At 36.6% G+C, this 12,447-nt stretch overlaps 1 protein-coding gene across 1 annotated transcript; it reads right to left on the bottom strand.

Moving 5' to 3' along the window:
- Positions 1–3,319: 3,319 nt before the first annotated feature.
- LOC122140987 lies at positions 3,320–10,902 on the bottom strand. The gene is made up of 4 exons (XM_042746554.1): positions 10,821–10,902; positions 8,912–8,973; positions 8,140–8,211; positions 3,320–4,243 (listed from the first exon to the last, which is right to left on the bottom strand). The coding sequence occupies exons 1-4, from the start codon at positions 10,900–10,902 to the stop codon at positions 3,590–3,592; spliced, it is 870 nt and encodes a 289-aa protein (XP_042602488.1). The 3' UTR covers positions 3,320–3,589.
- Between the last annotated feature and the right edge of the window lie 1,545 nt (positions 10,903–12,447).

Genomic DNA, 12,447 nt, shown 5'->3' with positions numbered 1-12,447 from the left:
GGGCCAAACCTATTGCAAGTGATTGAATTGTTATTGCAGTTAAACTCCGCTAGAGGTCAGGGTGGATGAATAAATGCTGAAGGGGAGCGAGAACTCAGAAGGTGAAACTGAAATGCAGTTTAGAGACAGAGAGAGACGTCTATTATTAATAATTCTAACGCAGCTTAAACACACAAGACGGTAATTATGAATGCACAAGTAAGAAGGTAGTAATTATGTCTCATTGCTATTTTTACATACATTTTACTAACATAAGCACCATAAATATCTATGGCTTTTCAATGACACTACTGTACAGTTGTTTGTGGGGCTTTTATTTTTAAACAATTTAAAGAGTTCACACTCTCAACGAGCAATTTCTAGCAGAGGGATGGCTTGAAAAAATACCTTCTCTAATTGTACTTTTTTTTAAAATTGGAAACCCTCGTATTCACTTTTAGTGAATATCATATTCAGCAATTCCACATAAAGAATGACTATAACCCCCATTAACAGTATATAAATATACAACACTCAGTATTGTATTTAGTTGATGTCACTGAAATTCATTCTTTCACACAATCTGTGTATCTATGAACATAATAGCTGCCAGTATACTGTACACACAGAAAATCCCTTCAAAAATACACATACAGCAAAAGTGACCACAACTGACCCAGAGTAATACACTTTTAATAGTATACTTACAGTATATTTAATCATACTCGAGTAATCACAATATATTTTAAAATAACATTCTTCAGTCGCACCAATTTCAGATTCTTTCTTTCTGATTTCTTTTAGATTCTGGCTTCAAGCTGCCAAGTCATGTTTTTATTTATTTCTCTCAGTGACATCACTGCCATGTTTTTTTTTTCTTTTCTTTTTCTTTTTCATTTCCATCTTGCTCTCCTCTCTCCAACGTATAAGAGTTCATGCTTGCTGAATTCCCAGACCCTCAGTCTTTTTTTCACCATCTGCTCCCTAGCGCCCAAGACATCTAGACCATAGCTGCAGGGTTGTCTGTACTTGGAAAGAGAGTATTCTTTTAAGATGTCACCTCACTGCCAAGATCATTTTTTAAATTTCCTTGTACACAAAGCCATTATGTTTTCATTATGGCTCACAAAAATGAACATCGAACAAGAGAGAAAAAATATAGTTTGCATTTCAGTCTATTCACTGACAATAGTGCTTTTAAAAACATAGTAAGCAAGTGAGATTAAATATTAAAAAATGCAGTCAAATGGTCCACATATGGACTGTTTAAGGCATTGTTTTACTGTTATTAAAACATTATGGATAAATATAGATGTGACATGCCATATAACACTTTTATCTGTTTTTTTTTTCCAGGTTGGAGGGTTTCCCCACTGAATCATTTAGTTTTGCGCGGCTGTCTCATGTTCTTCCTCAGCTGTTTGATCATCTCTACATGCAGGGTTCGTGAGGAGCTCTCCAGTCGAGTGGCGATGTCCGTCGCGGTACGCAGCATTTCTTCAAAGGAAAGGGACTCCTCTTTTATTTAGATAAAGACATAAAGTAGACACAACATCAGCAATACTCAGAGAGACAGAGAGAGAGAGAGAGAGAGAGGAGAAGGAAATGAACAGGGGCCTCCTTAGGGCCTCAGAATAGTTTTTTCTTTGAACTAGGGGCCTCAAAGGGGCTGGAATTCACATTCCTTCCAACTGTCCCATGCTGGTGATGGAAAACCCAGAGACCAGAATCAAAGTCTCGTCATTGTGGTTAGTCTGAGGCTCTATGAGCTACAAGCTATTTTAACACTCATCACTGTGTTTTTTCATAAGCATATATTTCTTGTTTAGGATTTACTTTTATCTTTTTACTTTTATTATTTTATCTTTTACCTTGAAAGTATTACTTTATGTATGCAGCCTTGAAACACTCTTGAGCTGGCAGTTTCAAATATTGAAGGGTAAGTTCACCCAAAAATGAAAAATAGGCCATAAATTACTCACCCACCGAGGCATCCAAGGTGTATATGACTTTCTTCTTTCAGACAAATCCAGTTGGAGTTATATTAAAAATTGTCTTTGATCTTTTAAGCTAATGTACAATGCCACTTAGTGGGTGTTGTAGTGCTTCAGTCCAAAAGAAGTGAAATAAAAAGCACCCATCCATTAAAAAAAAAAAGTGTCTCACACGGCTCCGTGGGGTGAAAAAAGGCCTCCTGTAGCGAATCAATGTGTTTTTGTAAGAAAAATAACCACATTTAAAACATAATAATCAATTTAATCTAGCTTGCGCTCACTGTTGCACACGGAAGCAACTCTGGGCAGATGACGTATGAATTTGGCTTTATGCATGCGCCGCTCAGATGTGACGAATGCAGAAATGCATTGGAGAGATCAAAACAAAACAACGGTCACTAATTAGAAGTACAAAATGAGGATTTGTAAAGGAGAATGTCGAAGGAGGATTGCGATATAAGCCAAGAGGAGACTATTGCTACATTTATTACTCATAAATAAACCACTTATTACTCGACCTCATACGTCATCAGCCCGGAGCTGCTTCCATGTACCACAGTGAGCACAACGACCTCATACGTCATCAGCCCGGAGCTGCTTCCATGTACAACTGTTAGCACAAGCTACATTAAAGTGATTATTACGTTTTGAATAAGGATATTTTTCTTTTTTTTTCTTTTTTTTTAATGGATGGGCACTTTTTATTTCACTTCTTTTGGACTGATGCACTGCAACACAGCTGTTTAGTGACATTAAACAGCTTGAAAGATCAAAGACAATTTTTTTATATAACTCAGACTGGATTTGTTCTGAAAGAAGAACGCCCATATACACCTAGGATGCCTTGAGGGTGAGTAATTTATGGGCTAATTTTCATTTTTTGGGTGAACTAACCTTTTAAGGTCTATAAATGAACTCTCTATATATTGGGAAATAAAAATAAAATACAAAAAATAAAATAAAAAAAAATGTAATAAATAAATTAAATAATATATACATTAAACTAATTATATATAGGAATTTCAGCAAAGCAATTTAATTTATAAAAGTGACAGTAATAGATTTCTTTTTTACAAAAATTATTTTCTTTTAGATTTTCTATTCATCAAGGAATCCTAAAAAAATGCTTTCACAAAAATTTTAAGCAGCACAACATTTTCAACATTGATAATAATAAGAAATTATTCTTGAGCAGCAAATCAGCATATGAGAATGGTTTCCTGAACGATCATGTGACACTGAAGACTGGAGACAGTATTCACATCACAGGAATAAATTACATTTTAAAATATATTCAAATAGAAAACAGTTATTTTAAACTGTAATAATGTTTCATAACATTACAGTTTGAACTGTAATTTTGGTCAAATTAATGCAATTCTGTAGTTTTATTTATTTATTTATTTGTGATGCACAGTATGTATTTAGACATTTTCACCTCTGATCTTCCATCACCATTTCTCATGTGTAAACAGCAAATTGTACAATTTTGATACTAAATATTTTGCACGTGTTAGACTTTCCTCCCTCCTTTTTATCATTCAGGTTTGTTGCCTTAGCATCTTAAATTGTCGAAGACAAGAGCATATGACTGTCTTATTATGATTCAACTCATCTCACTTCTGAATTCCAGCCAAAGTGGATTGAGCATCTCCCTCCAGCTGACTCTCCAGCTCCTCTGCTGCTTTTGTCACCACGCTCTCACAGCTCATGTGATCCTCTCTGATACCAACAATGTTCTCTTGGATCACCTCCTCGTAGCGTTGATCTCCCATCTCTGCTCCAACAAACTGGACCAGATTCTCCATCACTGCCTGGTTCCCATGTTGAAGGGCCTTTAGATAAACAACTTCCTCTCTGAAAGCTCGTAAGCGCCTTGACATGACTTGGCTGGTGTGAAAGTTGACATAACAGTCACCGCCTTCTGTCTCTGACAGGCTCTGAAAAACTGGCCTGGTCCTGTCTGGCTCATCCCCCACTGCATGGAAGATTGAAGTGGAGGAGTTGCCAGTGACCACAGTCCCAGAGACGTCACCTGATCCCCACTCTCCATTATCACCACTCTGGCAGTAGACTGGCATCACTAGGAGTGTGAAGAGCCAAGTGCCCAGCGTAGAGTGAAGCCTCATCATGACCCAGAAGAGGGAGGAACCTCTGTGAGCTGGGATGGAGAACCCAAGCAATGACAAATGGGAGGTCCCTCTTGAGCCCCTCAAAGCTGGACACAGCTTTTCCACACAATCACCACTGTTGCAAAGCTCTGACCTCATCTGTGAAGAAATAAACAGATGCTTAAGTAATGGTTTGATCTGAGAACAGTCCAAAACTTTTCTTCAATGGAAACTATTATTCAGTATTGTTAAAAAATTTGGAGTCGGTAAGTTCTTTTTTTTTTCCTTATGTTTTTGAGAGGCTCTCATGCTCATCAAGGCCACATGTATTTGATAAAAAATGCAAAAAAAAAAAAAAAAAATATATATATATATATATATATATATATATATATATATATATATATATATATATATATATATATATATATATATATATATATATATATTATATATATATATATATATATATATTACAATTTTTTTTTTATTTTAATATATTTTAAAAATGTGAACTATTCATGTGATGACAAATTAGCAGCCAGTCTTCAATATCACATGAACTTTCAGAAATCATTCTAATATACTGATTTGCTGCTCATGAAGCATTTCATATTATCAATGTTTAAGGGTACATTAGCCTTTTTCCACCACAGACTAAAAAAATGTTAAGATATAAACTTTTGTTTCCACCATGCAATAAAATATATATAACTGGTAATTGCAACTTTTTATTTCTCAGTTTTGAATTATTTGTTATTGCAGTTGTTAGTTTATATCTCACAACTTTTCTTTTCAGTGTGAATATCCCACAATTGGGACTTTTCTTCACAGAATTGTGAGTTTATAACATATATTGTGTTATATGTTATTCTCTAGATACTGTACCAAACTGAATAAAACTAATCAAGAAAATACACATATCTTCCAGTAATTTCCTGAAACTTCCTGTAAAACATGAAAGATAATGAGAGGTCAGAGGATGAAAGAAGTTGCTGTATTTGTGAAACTATACTGTCTGCCAACTGTACTGTGAATGCTAAATGAAGCAGTAGACTTTTACAGGGTTTTTCCGGGAGCATGTGGAGGGGGGGCTTCCTGCTGGTGTGTGTAGTGAGCACATTCATTTATGTGAGGGCCCCTGAGGTGTAGCACATGACCTCTCTAGAAGGGGAGGCTGTTTGTTTAGTCTTCCATGTACAAGGATGAGTGCCCTCCACTCCTCTCTCTCTCTTTTTTCACTCTTTCAAAGAAAAAGTGTGAGCCCCATCTTAGATAATACAATCACACAGGCTTTAAGACTCTTTCCTTTTTTACAGTTTCTGCATAGTGCCCTTGGGGTGAAAAGCGTCATCTTGGATTATTCTTGGACGTTCCTAAGTGTTTTAATTGGTTCTATAAATATTCAATCTATAAATTTTTTATGTCGAATAATAAAAATAAATATGACAAAAAGATAAACTGAAAAATTTAGTTTTTGAGAAATTAGAGTTTTTCCTGTTTTGATGCATAACAATTTGTAGAGAAGTTTGTGTGTTCTTGAAAAAAAGAGGCAAGGAAGTTTTATTTTTTAATGGGCAAAGAAAAAAATTAATTTTTGCATGTTAGGTTGCTTTAAAGAGATAGTTCACCCAAAAAAGAAAATTATGTCATTAATTACCCACCCTCAAGTTGTTCCAAACCCGTAAGACCTTCGTTTATCTTCGGAACACAAATTAGGATGTTTTTGATACATTCCGAGAGATCTTTGACCCTCCCATAGACAGCAAGTGTACTACCACAATCAAGGTCCAGAAAAACTTAGTAAGGAACATCAGTAAAATAGTCCATGTGACATCAGAAGTTCAAACCGTAATTTTACAAAGCTACAAGAATGTACTCCCCAAAATGGAGGCAAACCCACTGCAGACCTGGATGAGGAGGAGAGGAATTGTTGAACAAAGTTGTTATTTTTGTGCACAAAAAGTATTCTTGTAGCTTTGTAAAATTGCGTTTGAACTACGTTTCTGGACCTTGATCGTTTTTTTTTTTTTTGGTAGTACCTTTTGCTGTCTATGGGGAGTGTCAAAGAGCTCTCAGAATGCATCAAAAATATCTTGATTTGTGTTCCGAAGATGCGGTCTTACGGGTTTGGAACGACCATGAGGGTGAAAAATAATTAATGACAGAATTTTCCTTTTTGGGGAAAAAAAAATTTTGAACTATCCCTTTTAAGGATGTTTTTTTAATAAAAGTTTTTTCTCTTTTTTTTTTTTTTTTTTTTTTTTTTTTTTTTTTTTTTTTTTTTTTTTTTTTTTTTTTTTTTTTTTTTTTTTTTTTCAGTTTTTTTTTCTATCTCCTGCTCTCTGACTCAACTCACACAGTCTCTTTCAATGTCCCTGTCTTACTCCAGGGTGTCCCAACACTCCCTCAACATCTGGAAATGTGAAATGCGATATCTGTCTTCGAGGGAGGGATGGCTGCTCTTTTGCCACAGTGTGAGCACTTTTGGATTCTGTGGTAGTTTCAGCACGCTTTGCCTAAAAAAAATCTTCCCGTGCATTGTTTTGGGCAGCATGAAAATTGAATTTTTTCTGCTTATGTATTTATATTTTTGATGTAGTGTAGTAGAATATCAAATCTGTTGGTTTATTGAAGTCATCTTTTTTAAAGGTTTGACCTGTGGGGTTGCATTCAGTTTTTTTTTTACCTGTCATATCTGTAGGTATTTTTAAAATAATAAAAAAACAAAAACAAAAACAAAGACACTATCAATCACAATCAAAGCTCTTTTAGTAAAGAACTATTTAATGTATACCATCAAGAGCATCTTTGCCTCTCTACAGCAGTAATTTGTAGTTCATGCTTGCTGATTGACATTTGTGCTTCATGGAGGAAGGATAATATCTGTAACTCAACAGACCGGCCACAACCTGTAATGAACTTCTGCTCTGCTGTGCATGCAATGATGAAAGCAGTGATTTATTTCTCACTTAGTCCTGAAGCACTTTGAGGGAAAATGAATGAATCTCTTTTATTATTATCTTTTTTTTCACAGTTAAAATTAAATACTGAAATGTTCTTGCAAGGTGTTTTATTTTTTTTAATTAAGTCTGAAAGTGTCAAATGTACTGAGATGAGAAAAACAAATAATGAAATTTCATGTGTAGGAATGATGCATATTGTTCCTTAACCAAGCAGAGCAAAAGGCCGTCATATGCAAATATTATTTTTAGATTTACTGGTCAACATTGTAAATGAACAATGGCACAAAAGTCTTGATTTAATTAGTCGCTCCATTTTGATCCCTCACAACACTGCCAATCCAGAGCTCGTAATGTTTTACAACGGAGAAAACAATTAAACCTTTTAGACACATAAATGATATTATTGGAACCATAAAAGCCCATTCAAACAGCACTTTTGACCTTTATGTTTCCTTCAGGCACCTTTTTAGTAGCACTGTGTCATTTCTAAAAATACATGCCAAACCAATTCAAAGCTGAGGAAATGCAGTATCATTTTTATGATAACAAAGTCTGCCTATCCCCAAATAAAAAGTCACGATTAACCTTCAGTAATAATGCCAAGTGTCTGGAACATAAGAGGTTCACTCTTATTCTGAAACACAATCTTCAGAACACATTTTGCAATATTGGGAAGACTACACAAATAGGCCAACAAGTCTTTTTGAATGGAAAGTACCGTCGCTGTTCCAGTTTTGGGTTTAATTTAGTCTTACTTTACAGTAAAGAGAATTTCACGTGCAGCAAAAAAGAAAGTGTAGTTGTGGTTAAAGGTTGAGTGTTGTGTGTCCTTAAACATTATCGCTGGCATATTATGAAATGTAAGGTGATATTCCTATAATTAAAAGAATTGTCAGAAGATATATTTACACCAATCACTACAGTAATGAGTCATGCACTCAAATCAGTGGCGAGTTTAGACCATGAATGCAGACAAAATGCATTTAAATAGATCTGCTATATTAATCAAGACGGGTCTTGTTTTTTCAAACAAAAGTAGAAACATGAATAAAATAAGATGCCCAAGCCAAAAAAACTGACAGAACTCACCAGAATCTTCTGCCATGTCACAAATGTAGAGCCATGTGTCTGGTCAAAATGTTCAAAGCACTGTTCTTTGCTCTGCCATTCCGAAGCAGAGAAGTGGAGCAACACATAAGCAAGCCTGCCTTAGACTTCTCTTCACTTCTTTCCAACAAAGTTTGGGGAACCTGAAAATCTGTGTCCCCTATTTGGAGACTACTGGAAGGAGAGGGAGTGTTTATAAAAAAGGCAGAAACTCAATGATTTCTTTCTTTTGTGGTCAGGAGAGTGAGGGAGAGAGAGAGAGCAGGAGAAGATATTAGGGGGAGCGTGGGGTAAATCTAGTTCACATCTTGTGCCCTGATGTTCTGATAATATGTACAAGATTTTCGCGAAAAGGGTCTTTTCATGACCATACCAGATTTTCACTCAGCCATTCATTTTAATAGATGCTACAAGATATGAATGAATGAAGGGAAAGAAAGCTGTTAAAGCAAACCAAAGCTCTGAAATGTACAAAACATTTTTTATAGCTGGTTTTGACATCACATGAGCTTTTCCTACCTAAATTTGATCCATTGTTAACTGTCAAAAGATATGAACAACAAAACCACGATGAAGGGAGTTTAACACTTATTCAGGTGTTAGTCAGATGTTATACTACCCTGAAAATTAAAGTGTGTTTAAACTTAAAATACCAATCACTTTTGTTTTATTTGTATATTTACTTTTACCGTTATTTATAACGTAAAAATGGCATAATGCAAATTCCGAGTAAGGTAGCTCCCGAAAAACTCACCATGCATTTTCCTTCCCCCTGCTTGTTTCTTATTCTTCCACTCTCACAGCTTGGACTGGAGACTGGACCCAAAGAGCTTATTTATGAAAAACCACGGGGAAAACAGACTGGATGAAATACTTTAGAGAGCAAAGTGTCTTGGGGATGTACTATAAGATTATTCCTGCCAATAGATTTCACTCAGTAAAATCAGTAGAGCTTTTCAGTCATGAACAACCGGTTTTCTAAACGTTTCTTCTTATCTTTTTGCCTTGTTGATTCATGAGTAAAATACTAAATAAATACGTTAAAATCTTTTTATTCCAAAAGATGCATTAAACTGATCGAAAAAATTGACAGTAAGAGACCTTTAAAATGTGTGCACAAGATTTCTATTTCAAATAAATGTTCTTTTGAACATCTCTCGTTTTTTAAAACTTTTTTATTCATTAAAGAATCCTGAAATAATAATCATGGTTTCTACAAACATATTACACAGCAGCACAACCGTTTTCAATATTGATATAATAAGAGGTGTTTCTTATTAGGTGTTTTGAAGTAGGAATTGTTTGAGCAGCCAAATCAAGCATATCAGAATGATTTCTGAAGGATTATGTGACACTGAAGACTGGAGTAATGAATGCTGAAAGTTCAGCTTTGTCATCACAGGAATACATGACATTTTATTTAAAATTAAAAGCCGCTATTTTTAAATTGTAAAAAAGTATTTCACAATTTATTGTTTTTTACTGTATTTTTGAACAAATAAATTCTTGGTGAGCATGAGACGTCTTTCATAGAGAGGAAAAAAAAAATAAAAAAAAAAACAATCCTTACAAACCGCAAACCTTTGACTGATATTGTGTAAGTTTCTGTATAAGGATCTAACACTATTACTTCACTTCTAAATCAAAAACTGCTATTTTTTAAAAAGACCATTTGAAATACCCAAGTGACTGTCTACTGGTGTTTCTGTGTGCCAAACACAAGGACAGACACGCCACATCTATCTGCACACAAATATATTATACAGAGAAAAAAAAAGAACAAACAAATAAGAAAGTCCATTAAAATACTTGACTATACCTTTGATGAACTACCTCGCTGGGCCTATGATGAGAATGGGAACAGGACATAATCATATTCTTCTTCTCCTCATGGTTTATATTTTGGTCGTCAGTCTGGTTGCAAAGTTTGTTCTGGGCAGTTTCAGAAGTGCACTGTTCATTCATTGTATAAACTTGCCAGTGTGCTTTAGATTTGGATGAGAAATACATATGAATGTCATTAAATACAGTAATGTTCTCAGCGCGGAGAATTAAACAAATGAAACTATATTATATAAACGACATTCTTTCAACAGTTTATGCAGGTCAAAAACAGGACGCATGTTAGATGAAGGAGAACATCGGGAATATTTTTCCCCCAACACACACTTAAAAGCTTGACTGTAAACTGTAACTGTTTGAAACTGTAACAAATCATCGGTAGTTCTGATGAAAGGTGGTGATTTTTTTTTTAAACAGACTGACAAAGACTGCAGAGATGAAGCAATAACAATGGCTAAAAGTTTAAATTATAGTATAGTCAACCTTCAATGAACAGCAATAAACATTGCTCAAAACAACTAAATATATCATGTTTGGCAGATATTATTATCCATGTGTTAACATATAGTGACTCAAGTTGCTTCAGGTTGTAGTTTGTATGTTTAACTGGTTTGTTCAACTGTATCTGTTTATTAGTGTAACCTGGAAGGAGACAAAAATACACACATTTTTGATGTGACATTCTGTCACGATCACCAGCTGGAGTGCCCATGAGCTCCACCAGTGGGCACTCCATCCCTGACTTTTACCATTTACCCAGGACTCCATTTCCCATAATCCTTTTTCCGGACTAATCTACACTCATCATCAATTGCTGTCACCTGTCTCTGCATTGGCAGCTAGTTTGGGAACAGTCTCCGGGCTGGCAGACATTTGCGAACAGTCTCTGGGTTTGGCAGCCATCTTGTGGAGAGACTCTGGGCTGGCTTGGGAGGCATGACGTGAGCAAACCTTGGCATAGCAGACTTGACATTAGTAGGCCCTTGAGTAGCATAAATTATGTGAGCAGGCTTTAGCTTGGCAGGCTTGACATGAACAGACTCTGGAATGGCGCGGCCCATGACAAGATGAGACTTGTAACCATGACAGTGGAAGGCTGTGGTGTGGCGGTCCTCATTCACCACACCCAGGGTAAATGCAGAGCCACTCAATCACAGTGCCAGATCAATATAAATGTCCAAAGTCCAATTTAGGTTGTGCAGTGGCGTGACAGATTGCAGTGGCTCAGCTAGGCCTTTCCGGAAAAAAATAAGTCAAATATTGTCCAGAGTCAAGTCACATCATAGCTGATCTTCCTAAGTCAGGTCAAAATCACAGCTGATTTTCCTGAGCATAGTCACATCCCAGTTGTTCTTCTTGAGCCTCGTCACATCACAGCTGATCCTTCAGAGTCTCATCACGTCAGAACTGATCCTTTAGAGTCTTGTCTTGTCTTGATTGTCCAGAGTCTCGTAACGTCAGAGTTTACCAGTCACAGTGCCATCTGTCTCAGAGATAGACTCAATGCTTTCTATCCTGCCTGTAATGGCTATGGCCATTCTATGTGTTTGGGCTACACACACCACCACAGTTCCCGAGTTTTAGCCAAAGAGGGGGTTTCTGATCCCGGGTTTAGCTCAGAGAGGGCTTCAGTTCCCAAATTTAGCCCAGAGAGGGCTTCTGATCCCGAGTTTTGCCCAGAGATGGCTTCTAATCCTGAGTTTAGGTCCAGAGAAGGTTTCTGTTCCTGAGTTTACCCCAGAGATTATTCCAGTGCCTGACCGCAGCACAATGTCTGTTTCCACCCTTGATCTTAGTCCCGTGATGGCTCTGACCTCTGACAGTAGTCTAGTGATGACTTTAGCTCCTGAGCACAGTACAAAGATGGCTCTAGTCCTAGAATCTGTTTCAGAATCCACCCTATGCCCCGAATCTGCTCTTGAGTCCGCTCTGTGTTCCCTGTCGCCCCTGTTTCTAACATGGATACTAGTTTTGAACTCTCCCTGTTTCCTGATGCCTCTGTTATGACCCTAAGTGCTGTCTCTGAACTCCCTGTGTTTGTTGTATCTCCTGTTGCTAATGCTGCAGAAACTCCAGGGGTGACGGCATCCACTGCAGAACCTCCAGAGGCGGTGGGGGTGTTGGCTTCAGCTCCCTTCAAGACAGGGGTGTCCATTTATGAACTCTTTGTCTGTCCTGACGGTCATGGATACCGTCAGTGAATCCCCTGTCAAACCTGTCTCGGCCATAAGCCAGGTTCACACTACAGGAGTTTTATAAAATCAGAACTGATTTTGAAAAATCTGGTTGCAGCACACACATAAGAGAATCTTTGCAGATTATCTTCCCTCAAATCTTAAACATGCACACACTACAAGATTTGAACATCATGGCGCCTCACACACTAAAAGTTATCATTCAGATTATCATGCCAGCGGGAGCACCTCACGTGATCTCACGCAGCAGATC

Source organism: Cyprinus carpio, chromosome B20 (assembly GCF_018340385.1).
Source record: "Cyprinus carpio isolate SPL01 chromosome B20, ASM1834038v1, whole genome shotgun sequence".
Taxonomy (NCBI): Eukaryota; Metazoa; Chordata; class Actinopteri; order Cypriniformes; family Cyprinidae; genus Cyprinus; species Cyprinus carpio.
The sequence above is the reverse complement of the archived record's forward strand: the minus strand, read 5'-3'. Positions and strand labels throughout refer to the sequence as shown.